Source organism: Amia ocellicauda, chromosome 10 (genome assembly GCF_036373705.1).
Source record: "Amia ocellicauda isolate fAmiCal2 chromosome 10, fAmiCal2.hap1, whole genome shotgun sequence".
Classification (NCBI taxonomy): domain Eukaryota; kingdom Metazoa; phylum Chordata; class Actinopteri; order Amiiformes; family Amiidae; genus Amia; species Amia ocellicauda.
This window is the reverse complement of record NC_089859.1, coordinates 26,343,238-26,356,352: the sequence shown is the minus strand read 5'-3', so window position 1 is coordinate 26,356,352 and position 13,115 is coordinate 26,343,238. Positions and strand designations below refer to the sequence as shown.

Below are 13,115 nucleotides of genomic sequence, written 5' to 3'. Positions count from 1 at the left end.
AGACTTTGGTGTGATTTAATCTAGGTCTCGCTCTACAGCTTTCTGCATTGACACTGCCTAAAACTATTTTGTTCAACAGAAAGACTTGCATCGTTTCATTCCTAATGCAATTTTTTTCATGGTGACATGCAAAAATGACTGCAATTTGAAATATGATTATATTATGCTTATTATGGGCTTTAATTTCATGCAGTAGTAAGTGTTCTTCTCACCGTGCAAAGAAAATGTAGCTTCTATGATTATTAAATACCAGGGGGATATATATATATATACCACACTCCACACTGTTAAGGGGAAAAAACATACACGAATGAACATCTTGGCATTATCATGTTATGTGCAAATTTTGTGTGGATGGCTTTCTCAAATTAATTTTAATAGCCTTGCACACATTTTTTGATACAGTACAATAGAAATTGATTTTTAAGTATGTGCTTGGCTGTATGCTCCAAGTCCTAAAATCACAAGCTTTCATTGCCCACATCTGTGTTTGTTACCAGCGCTCACGCCCACAGATAACCAAAATATACAGCATCTAATTTGGCCCTTAAAAAGAACTTAATTGTAATATTCTCAAGAATTGCATCCAGTTCCAGGGTGCATCAGTATTGGATGTTGCTACTCTGCTTTGCTGCTGCTCCGCTCCGCTTTGCCGTTCAGTGTAATATTTTATTGCGTGTGTCTGTCGGTGCCCTGGATCCAGGCTGGTACAGGAGAGCTCCATGGGCACTCTTCCCTCAGTCTGTCGTGACCTTTAGCTCCCTGCTGGGGTCATCTTGTCAGATCAGCACCCCAGACCTCCCCCGGTCCCTGAATCACAGCTCCCTGCACTCGCACTGTTGGCTGGGAGAAAGACAGGAAGAAATAAGCCGGGGCTTTCCACGATGAGAGACGCAGACACTGCAATCTTTACTGGCCATTTTCTTTTCCCTGGAAAAGTGCTAAACTGCCCTCCTGTGTAATCAGAACCTTTCATCTCATAGCTCAAGCTCTTTTGGCATCGATCGCCCCGCACTTCCTATTTTCAAATTAGTTTAATTTAAATGTTATGGTAATCCTGTTTAAAATATTATCACTCTAGCTTAAAGGGCTAGAAGTGGAAAGTAGAAAATGACTTGAGTTAAGGAGAAGGGTCTTGATAATAGTAAATTAAACTTAAAGATCCAAACAAAGGGCAATTCAAACAGTTGTACTGAACATGTAACAGTTTAACTGCCTGTGGTGGAGGTAGGGGGAGAGGAGGAGATTACACACACAGATTTTGTATTATCGACACTCTTCATTATAAGACACCGTATGAGATGGTCAACTATATTCATAGATCTCGATTCTTCAGAGGTCCTCAGGTTGGTTACAAACCAGCATACTTTATAGTGTTCACTTGACATCTCAGGACTCCCCGTACAACCTGCATTAATCGCATCGTTTCTACTACTTTAACTTAAACATCACATCTCTGTGAGAGTCAGTGAGTACCAAGAGAGTGAGAAAAAGATTTGAACTAACAGCTGGTCTGATTTGGCTCCTTCCTGTGTATGAGAGAGGGAGCATGAGAGAGGAGGCACATACATTTTGATTGCCTACAGGTCTCAACTTGCAATCAGTAGGATGTCTTTTTCCCACAGCCAGGCAGTTTTTAATATTGCAAAGCCATTAAATGCTGATCAGAGCTCCAGTCTTTTGTTAAGCAGACTCACACTTCTGTTTATCTGAGTTATTTACTGTAGGTGATGGAGAATGTCTTTGGGCTTTGACAGAATCCTCACATGCTCAGGGTTTAGCGATTCAGTCCTGGATTTATAGAGAGGCAAAATCTTAAGTCTGATTTTATGTTAAAGTCTACATTCGGTGTCAGATGTGATTATTGATCAAGGTACACAAATATACTGTCATGGTCTTGTTTGTGTTGCTGGTAGTTTTAAGGCACTGTATCTTCCAACTACTCTCCAATGCTGGCCATGTGCAATCCAGAAGGATTACGGTGCATACATATCTTTCCTGCTGCTGAACTGACCTTTACTGATTTGCTTCACTCTGGGATCTGTTGCTGTAGCATGTAAGTGGGTTGCTTCATCGGTGGGGACGCACTTTAATAGATGAGCCTCTGCCAGGCATCTGAGAAACTGTCAGGAGTTGAGCTTGGAGTAACGAGCAAAAAGCAAAGAGGCCACAGTGATGGGGAATCTTGACAAACAGACAATGAAATAGATGAGGCAATTAATCTGAAAACCAAACCCATAAAGGATTAATCTTCAAGGTGCAATATTTACACAAAAATAGAAAGTTTTAATTTAGAATAGCGTGCCCGGGGCAATGTGAGACAGCCTGATCTATATTTTCACATTTCTGCACAGATTATTTTAAGACATTGAAAGTGTTGCTCCTGTCATAATTCAGCTGCTGCTGCACATTGTCCCTGGAGTCAGTTGGTCTGTGAAGCTCGCTTCTAGGAAGTGTTTGTTTCCATCAGTTTCTTTTTTTTTTTTTTTTTTGCTTTTTACTGATTATGAAATCATTTCCAAAATAAAATCAGATTTCAGAAGACAGGATGAAGTGTCAAGGTTTTTTTTGTTGTGAACACAGATCTGTAAAGATTGATTGTAGATTAACATTACAACATAACAACAGCACTTTGATTTCAATTTCCTGTTGCTGTTTCCACACGTTGGCATGCAACACATTTTAGAGGACAACAGGTAAATTTTTGACAGATATGCCATCTGGTCATTTATATATAGAAAGATGTGGGAGGTTGAACAGCATGATGAATGTGTTAGTTTCAAACAAAAGAGCTGGTCGAAGTGCGGATCTCTGTGTGAATCGGGAATGCTCTCTCATTGCAGGAGGTTCTGGAACTTGCTTTCTCAGTCCTGTATGAGTCAGATGAATATCTCAATTTTATTGCTCCTGATAAGCATGAAGTAAGTATCCATTTCAAATGCAATAAATAGTAGGAATATACATATAAAAAAGATTTATAGAGTAGCATTAAACAGATTTACAGCTGCAATCAGTATCAAGATTTTTAATTATTCAGGAGGCACTGCTTTATTTGTTTTAATAGGGTTTCATTATTTTCAATTACAAGTTTTGTTCCCTTCCAAGAAAAAACCCTTGTTCAACATATTGAAGTATTCAACATTTAAATCTATCCTTTTTTAAAATGACTGGATTTAAATTACAGTGCTTCTGAAGAAAAGCATTATCTGAAGCATTTCCTTCAAGGAGGTGGATAAATAAGTCAATTGTGTTGAATCTGCCCTGCATTTATAGTGCTTCACTCCAATTTAGATTTCCACCTAATCTGTGTAAAACCAATTTAAGCCCTGACCCCTGTGTACGTTGTCCCCCTGCTGCAGTACTGCGTGTGGACGGATGGCCTGAACGCTCTCTTGGGGAAGGAGATGGGCAGTGACCTCACCAAGAGTGACCTGGATACTCTGCTCAACATGGAGATGAAGCTCCGCCTCCTGGACCTCGAGAACATTCAGATTCCTGAGGCCCCGCCCCCAATTCCCAAAGAGCCTAGCAACTATGACTTTGTTTATGACTGCAACTAACAATGGACTTGACCAATTATTGCTTATTCGAACTGGAAAGAACTTGTGAGAGAACACATAAAAAAAACTGGATCTGTCTTTAACCCTTTCTTTCTTGCTATACTTGCTAAACTTACTTTTTTAAGGTGTATTTTAATGTATTTGCAGCACTTAACTTGCCTGTGAGGCCTTCTGAACCGTATCATCATACCAACCACACCAGGGCTAGCAGAGGTCAGCCCTGGCCAAGCCAAGAAAAATGTACAAAGTGTTCACCATACCAAACATCTCAACTCAATGCAGCAGTGAAGGATTATCCCAGAGGACTAGAATCACTTGTGTTACAGATTGTATTTTTTTTCTTTTTGTTGTAAAATATTTTTTTGAAGCTTTCTGCTTTTCGGTTGTTGTTTTTTAAATATATACTTTAAATAGATGTGTATTGCCTAAGACTGTGGTTTGAAACTACAGGAGAAAATGAAATGTTGCACATTCTTACATGTGGCAGCTATGTATCCATGAAGAAAAGTGATTTACAGGTTGTTGTTTTTTATTATAAATTGCCATAGATTTTATAGATTTATTGATATCTTATTCACGCTCCACAGAGACTGTTAATTCAAGTGCATGATCCTTAACTTAGCACTATCAAGCACAGAAACTGCCTCCGACATCTAATTTAATAAAATCTGCTTTGAGCTTAAAGGCACAAGTCCTGGTGCCAGTAGAATAATAATCCGTGCTTGTGACTTGTTAATTTTCTCTGTTTATTGTGTTCATTTATGTTGGCTGTTACATTCCAAAGCAACATTTGGCTTTTGTTGAGTAACTGGTGTAACCTTTTTTGTGATGTTTGTGAAGCTGCCAATTAGTCAGTATTATGTCATTGTTTCAGTGTTACAAAACAAATAACTCAAACTCTGTTACAAAAAATAAATAAATGCAAAATACTGGATGATGTTTTTAACCTCATCATCAATTGAAAGAAATGTACATTTCATTTGTAAAATATCAGTCATTCTGTTTATATGATTTTCTTTTGTTAAGCCATTGAAGTATCTTTCTAGGTAACAATTCCCTTAAATCTGCTGTTTACATTAAAATTCCATTCAATTAATCCTCACTCGCCTCTTGTGTACACTTGTTTCTGCATAGCCATGTTTGTTGCACATATTACACATTTTCTTCTGCCATTTCTCTCCTCACTCTATCAATTGAAGCAGCTGTGTATCATGGAGTATGGCTGCAACAGCATGATCGGCAGAGTTAAAAAAAAAAATGTTCCTGTCTCTCTGAACCGCTCTCCGCGTGGAGTGAAACTCGTGAACAGTACTGCTGATTAACAGTCTCGGGGTAGAAGTGAGGAGAGCCCTGCCTGATGTCTGTGAAATCCACAGGTTGCTGCTCTCACATGCAACTGTTGAAAATGTAAAGTCTGTGTATTGAAGGCTCAGCTGGTACTGCGCAGGGCAAACGGCCAAGTACACATGACGCTTTACTACTGTAAATTGTACTCATCTGCAAACAAGATTAGTCTCATTTTCCATCTTGCATATGAATTAAAGGATGGCAAAACTGTTTTTTAGGCAAATATTAACTGTTTATAAAATTATTAATAATTTAGGATTTATTATCATACATTTCTAATAATTTTTTCTAGGCTGTGAAGCTTTACTGAATGGAAAAACATAGTAACTCCATTACTATGACTTGACATGTCAAGTATGCCCAACGCTCCCCTTCAATAAAAATGTAAATGCGTTTAAAATCTCTTGTTCTCGATTCTTAACTGATTTGTATTTGGGGGGATCCTTGTTATTTCTGATTAAAATATTAAGATCCATTTATACATAAATACAACTACTAAGGCTATGGGGGGGGTAAACAGATTCCTGCAGATATACATTTAAGAGCATTTAAAATCACAAATACAAAACACACATGTATATGGGATCACAATGAAAATGTACACAATGAGCCCATCTAGCCTCCTTTGCTGCATGCATAAAGCTAATATTGCTGCAGGCATGTTCTTTATTTTGGCCTGTTTTCGTGCCCCATTGCTTCAGTGTGATCTCCAAAGGTTCTACACCATTGTGAGAGAAACGTGAGCGATCCAATTTGCTGAAAGGGCAGTCTGTGGAACAGTGTGTTCATTGAAAACAGATTGGCTGTTGAAAAGGCAGCCTTGGAGCCTAGTTTTTCTATTACATGGTTGAGTGTTTAAAATGGGAATTATTTTACACACAGGTGGGGGACAGCCTATCTTTGAACTGAAGTCCATACTTTATATCCTCCGAATCATTTTGAAATAATGGTTAAGAGCACCTTCAGTAAGTACCCTCTGGTATCAGTACAACAGGAACAATTGTGTGTGTGTGTGTGTGTATACGTATATATATATATATACACATACACATCCAGGTATTCCTTAAGGACAGTCAAGAACACAGATCCGAAGATTCTCCAGCTCTTCAGCAGCGACTTTGATGACGGATTTTCAGAATCACACTCCGTGAACTTGGTGTCAGCAGAGCTTGTGAGCTTCAGCATAATAGCTGATTTAATGGGTTTCTAATTATGAAAATTATTTTCAAGTCACAAATTATGTCTTAAAGGAGTGACATGTAATACATTACAAAAGAACTGAGTGACGTCAACAATGGATGCATATATATTTTTTTTAAATAATGATTTGGCCGTTACGATGCTATTTGGTTGTGGTGTTTGTTCTGTTCTGACCTGTTTCTGGTACAGTTTAATTGGCTGAGGCCACAGCATGACCTTGCCCCTTAGTACCTGCTTTTAAATAGACTGTGAATGTGTTTGTTTCTCCCGGAGACCTCTCTCTGTTTATGCTTTATACTCGTTACTGAACTCGCTTTCACTGGTCTGAGACAGCTTCATTAATAAATCCAGGCTTGCTTCCCATAATCTGATGCAAGGTCAATTCCGTTCTCTAATCTGCTCACACGAGAGGGCAGCATGCTCTTGCGGTGGAGCTTGGGCTGTAGAAGTGATTTATTATTATTATTATTAATAATAATAATGATTTTATTTATTTATTGGCAGATGCCCTTATCCAGGTTAACATACAGTTTACACTTGCAGGTGTTCACAGTGGGGTGCTGAATCATTAAGTTTCCACAAACCATCATTATTTTAAGTGATGGTAAGAGCTGAGTAAGACTCAATCATGCACTCAGTGTTCAAACATTTTTTAATCTGCATGATCTGTCCCTGCCTTGCACCCTATGCCTGCCGGAATCGGCTCCGGCTTCCCAGCGACCCTCACCAGGATAAGCGGTTTTGAAGATGGATGGATGGATGGATGTATGATCTGTTTATTTAAATACACTTTTAAGTTAAATGAACTACTGGGGGTATATAAATAAATAAAACACAAACATTTATGCAAATTTACTCTACTGTTACTCAGTAATTCTCTGCCTATGGAATTGTGTTTTAGATTGCTTGATTCCTAAAGTTTGTCTTTAAAATTAGCTCCGTCATCCTGGAATCAAACTGTTCTGGAGGTTCATGCAGCACTAATCCTTGATTGGTAAAGCTTAGTAATGTCAAGGCTGTAGTACTGGAAACACGGTTTTAGCTTCATTCATTCTGAAAGCTGTCAGCCGTTTACTGATACAAAGTGATTTCAGCTTCTCCCTCATTAACATGCAAATCAATTTATAACTTTTTTGAAATGCGTTTTTCTGGATTTTGTTGTTGTTATTCTGTCTCTCACTGTTAAAATACACCTAACATTAAAATTATAGACTGATCATTTCTTTGTCAGTGGGCAAACGTACAAAATCAGCAGGGGATCAAATACTTTTTTCCCTCACTGTAAGTGCATACTTTTGGTGCTGGACAGCTTTGAAGACACTATATGCCTTCACTCCTGTTCGAGATTATACAACATTTACTTCAGTCAAATGGAATAATACTGTAGCGAACTGGGAGTATTATGTGGAGGTACGTTGTGTGTCTGTCTGTCAGTTCTGTGTGTTGGTGGGTGGGGCAGATAGTTTGGGGATCTGATTTAGTGAGTGAGAAGCTGGGTTCCGGGGTTCGAAGTGTAACGGAATTTCACAAGTTTTTAATGCGTTCGGGTGCCAGATAAGACCTGCTCATCAAAATTCAAAATAATATGAATCCGTTATGAGGATTCAGCAGTTAACATTTCCACCAATCCTCTTTTAATATTTCCAACACTTTAACTAAGCTATACAATAGGAGTGTCTCGAGTTAGTTTTCCCATCAGATTAAACACCATTACCCCCACTTCCAGCACCAAACCCATATATAGACATACAATTACATGGAATTAATTCAGTTCTCAAAGCATATAATTTATCATTCTTATATTGCATGTTTGCCCTCAAAACATGTGCTATAGTATTGGTTTGAAAGTAAGTTTGTAAGTTCATCAAACCCATTCGATGTCTTTATCCCTTGAATTTCTCCTTTGTGTCAACTGAAGTCCAAAATGAAACAAATGTTCGACATGATTAAAGTTCCTTCTGCTGGCTGGCTCAGTTTGCATTTTGTTTGCAGTTTTTACCTATGTACAGAAGGTTAACCCCACACGGGAACAAGGGGGGCAACGAGATGAATAGGGGCTGCCTGGTTCCCGCAATGCATTCTGGAGAGAAGTAGTTTAGAGCGAGACTGAGCTCAGTGTGTCGTTCTGAGAAATAAACCTGTTACAGGAACCCCAACACTCTCTTATTATTTGTTGTTCTTGTCATTGCTGAATCCAGTAGCAAAAAGCCTGAAATGCTACAATAGTGATACAATATTTATTAATATTATTAATTGTTTTAAATCATGTGAATTATATTATGGTATTTTGAATTATATTTAATATTGGTTTATATTTTCAATACTGCTTTTTTAAAGTAATAGACTTTATTGCCAGAAATATTCAGGTTTTACCAACTCATACTGGAATAGCTTTTTAATTATTGAGGGAAATCTGCTTGTATAAGTTTTCCTCTGAACAAAAGCAGAAACTCAAATTGGTAATATAAACAGAATGATAAGGCAAATCCTAATAATAATATACCATTATAATTGTAATAATAATAGAAGATGTAAGCCAAAAGCAAATACCACAAATACCAAAACAGAAGCAGTATACTATTGTTATACCAAATAAAACACATATTATTCTTTTTTTTTTGCTTCTATTTTCCAGGCAGTTTGATTTATATTTTCAGATAACCCCTTTGGTTAATAATCTGAATATAGAGTGGGGTTTGTTGCAGATACTATAAAAGCATTTTAAAGGGCAATTAGGGAGCAGAGTTAATATGAACAAATTACTACTTGGCTGAAAGAGTCCCTAAAGAGAGTGTGATTTGCATGCTTATCTGTAACATCTGTGTTGGCTTTGCAAACTTTAATAATCTCTGATCCAGTCTTTTTTACCTCATTAATCATCAGGGATGTCTAGATTAGTGAAGTGTACCAAGTCAAGTTACAGGACCTGTTATGCTTTTAAAGATCTTTTAAAAAATATGTAATAATGGTGCACATTTACTTCTCCCTTTTCTCACAGGACAAGCAACATATTGTGTCCTACTTTATTCAAGAAACATGCATTTTCTACTCTTTCCAAGAAACTGAATGTGCTAACAAGGGGATAAGCTGGCAAAGTAAATTTGTATTGCTCAAGGCTCTATAGTATACGAGCTGATCCATAGTCGTCTTTACCCTCTGCTAGACTGACAGCTTGCTTGACTAAACATGCCTCAAGCAAATCATTTTAACAAACAAGGGGTGCAGGAATTATTTTCCAATCATACTTGGAGGTACAGTGTACTCCTACTGGAATTGCTTTAAATGTTTATGTTTACACTGTGTTATGATGACTGAATAGAGATACATTACATTTTCTAATATATATTAGGTTCAACTTTGCATCAGAGCAGTCCAGTTTAGAAATGTTAACCAAACAATTTAATAAGAAAGGAAACTGCAATAAAAATAATCCCTTTGTGAAGTGCCCATAAACTGCAAATATTTTAAATAAAACTGACATCAATGTGTTCTCTAAGGTTTTTGTTGTGGTAAGACCATTTTAAATAAAGAATTTACACTTCTTCTTTTGATATTATTTTTGTGTAATATTTTCACTATTTTTAGTTCTGGCTTAATAAAATGCAAACAACAAGTATAGCAGGATTTGCACATTTCCACTTGTTCAATATGAAATTATACAAATTAAGGAAAAATAATGATGTTTTTTGTAGAAGGACTTGTGCAGGACTCTGAAAAACCACAGATAAAAAACAAATGCATAAATGTAATATTTTCACTGATCTGTAATGCTAGTTAAATGTAAATTATCAATACTTTCAAAAGTTTTACAATTGAAGATTTCCCTCAGCAACGACAGAACATCACACACTTACAAAACAGATGTTCCATAAAGTGCTCTGTAAAATCTACTTCAGATGATATACTTGATTCTGATTTAACTTTCACTGCATATGGCAAAGCTGACTTCAGGCAGTTTCTTTCAGGTGTCCAAAAAGTGTGTGATTAGGATTATTTCAGAAAAAAAGAAGTAAATCTCTAGGGAGCTTTTGAACACGTTCAGTATTCACTTAAGTGCAGCACAAACGCGCAGGAATGTTCAGAAGAAATAAGAAATCGTGAATGAAATATTTAAAGTACTCTGTTCACCTCAGAGACTCACAGACAGAAAAACACTGCAAATAAGTCTTTGCCTGCAGTTAAAGGCATTCACTAGTCTCTTGGAAACACCTGACTCTAAATAATAATACATTTGTGAATGGTGGTAGCCAAAGAAAGGAAGGCATGTGATAGGATGCATTTATTCTAATTGTCAAACAGTTCACCAATACATTCTCATTAGTGGTCCCTAAATAATGTAAACACTGTACCGTACGAATTGTGAGATATTTCTCGTTACAATAACTCACAATTATAAATATGACCTCTTGGTCAACTTTGAAATCAGCTTAGTAAAAGACAAGCTAAAGAAAGAAAGATAAAATGTGGTCAGTAACATTTAAGCTAAAATCTTTCCCATCACCGTTCTCTCCCATCTTCTGACATCAACACATTAAAACCACTTTCTGTAGACTTTAATTGAATCAGTTTTAACCACTTACTTACCTTATTGCGATCAATCCATTTCTGTCTTTAAATCCAATCAAAAAAGACTGAGGAGAATGAATCACAGTCATCCAGCATTTTTAAACATTTTTTTTTTTTTTACAAACTAATTTTGTATATCAGATGTCACATTATTGTGTGGTATCAACTCTTCAATTTGGAGTGAAGAGTCACGTTTGTGGGATTCGATTGCTGATTGAAACTGATACTTATGTGTTTTATCCATGCGACTGCTTTAGGGCCTCTTCATGTATAGTGTTTCAAAAATAAAAGAAACTCACTCTATTATATTTGCAGGTGCGCTTCAGCACAGAAGAACTTCATCCACATACCAGAGGACAGAACTTTTTGTTTTCCCCAAACATTTTTTGTGATGGAGTCCCATTCACATTGAGATTGCATTTATTATGTCACATGCAACATTCAATGCCAATGCAGTCCAATATCCCACATATAAAATACAGATATGATTTGCATTGTGACCAATAGGAATAAACTTGACTACAGCAGCGGTTTTCAAACCGGTCCTGGAGCACCCCCTGCCCTGCTGGTTTTTGTTCCAACCAAGGTCTTAATTCCTTAATTTAATGGTATATTGGTTTGTTAGACCAATTAAGCATTAAATTCAGCAATTAAGACCTCTGTAGGGACAAAAACCAGCAGGGCAGGGGGTGCTCCAGGACCGGTGTTAAAACCACTGTTCTACAGCATAATTGCAAAAGGAATCAAAGTACATTCATAGTGGACTAAAAATATCTGATATCACAGCTATTATATTCCCTTGGAGCATGCCAGCAAACTAAATACACTACACCCATTGCATTAATGCACAAAATCCATTTGAAACATATAATTTCTGAAATATAAGTAACATAAACCTTAGAAAATCATGAACACTATCTGCCACTTTGTCAGTTATAGAACCAGTATTCCGAATGCACTGTAAATGTATAGGCTAGTCCTTAAAAATATATATATTTCCCACAAGACCCGTTACACATTTTGTTTCTTCTCTGTAAGCCCATATACCATCATTAAGTCCTGGTACCCTGCGCCCTATGAAAGAGGCAAGACAGCATCTACTTTTTTTACAGCATTTTTACACCTGCACAACTCTTGGGCTGAGATCTAACAAAGTGCATCCCTCCCTTGCAGTGCAATTTCCTTTGGACGAAATAAAATCTATATGTGTTACTGCTTTGAGTAAACTACAGTGTTTTAAATTGGGAGTATAAAAGTATTACATAATAGTTTAATACAGTTTTAACAGTTTTAACTTCATGGTGGGTGATGAATTTACCTTCTTAATGTCAACTCAATCACCATGTATTAATGGTGCTAATTATTTTACATTTCTCTTGATTACATAATGGAATGCAAAAGAAAGAAACAAGACTAAAAAGGCCTGGAACAAAAACTAAATGAAAATGCATTAATCAAACAACCCATGCTCACTATTATTTTAAAATTCATCGTCAAATTAGAGATCATTTTTACTTTTGAGTGGTTAACGGTATTTATTTATGTAAGCTTGGTATGTATTTTGAGGGAGGGGGTTCACGTCGTTTGCTGGTATTTATTAAAACGCTATTGGATATGTTTGTATTATTTTAACAACCGCGTTATTTTATGTCTTCCTTGTGATACAGTGATACAAAGCACTATATGAAATGCTCTCATGTTACTATACTACTAGGTCATTAAAGTCAACAAAAGTAAGTTAAAATATAATAGGCCCTACGGTAATTTCAGACACTTGTGTATAGTCTTCTTTTTTTAATTATAGGCTATTATTAATGTCGATCTCATACTTACTATGCACCACATACTTAACAACAAAGATCGCTAAATAATTCACAAATGAAATGTAAAAGGTAGAGAGACTTACCGACTCGCGCCGTAATCGCTATATCGTTGCTGTTCGTGCCAATCAGGGCGATCACGTGATCTACTCGCCGCGGAATCGCTCGGCTTCTGTCCGGAAAAGGACGAACAGGCCGCTCATTCCTGTCCGAGCTGGTTCTCATTTCATTTTAATGAGTAGCTGCAGTGTGTATATTCAATTAATTTGTGGGCCATAATGATGGGAAATACAAGATGTGCAAGCAGGGTGCATCAATAAAAACCTAATATTATTTCTTATTGTGTGTGTATGTTTTTTTTTATTATTATTGTTTTATTGCCGGTATGGTATACTGCCCATTTTTGGTATGCATACCACACCACTTTAACTTAAACCACTTAAATTCAATAATCATCTGTCTTGGTAATATAGCAATCATCAAAACCAACGAAAGGAAAATATGTTTTTAAATATGAAAAATAAGCATTGGCTGCTTATAGTCAAGCATGGTGTTGGCAGCATCATGCTATGGGGATGCGTCCCCTCAGCGGGGTCTGGAAAGCTTGTAGGAAGGATTGAAG

At 36.8% G+C, this 13,115-nt stretch overlaps 1 protein-coding gene and 1 long non-coding RNA gene across 8 annotated transcripts in view; one reads left to right on the top strand and one right to left on the bottom strand.

Annotated features, from left to right (window-relative positions):
* Positions 1-3,629, top strand: part of elmo1 (engulfment and cell motility 1 (ced-12 homolog, C. elegans)) — a 115,154-nt gene extending 111,525 nt beyond the window's left edge. For all 7 annotated transcript variants that reach the window (XM_066715754.1, XM_066715752.1, XM_066715753.1 and 4 more), the window contains 2 exons: positions 2,844-2,921; positions 3,360-3,629. In XM_066715754.1, coding sequence (XP_066571851.1) covers positions 2,844-2,921; positions 3,360-3,560 — 279 coding nt within the window. In that variant the 3' untranslated portion in view covers positions 3,561-3,629. The remainder of the gene's footprint in view (positions 1-2,843; positions 2,922-3,359) is intronic.
* LOC136760383 (uncharacterized) lies at positions 68-12,682 on the bottom strand. The gene is made up of 3 exons (XR_010820199.1): positions 12,580-12,682; positions 2,015-2,184; positions 68-843 (listed from the first exon to the last, which is right to left on the bottom strand). It is a non-coding gene; the product is annotated as an uncharacterized LOC136760383 (long non-coding RNA).
* Positions 12,683-13,115: the final 433 nt, after the last annotated feature.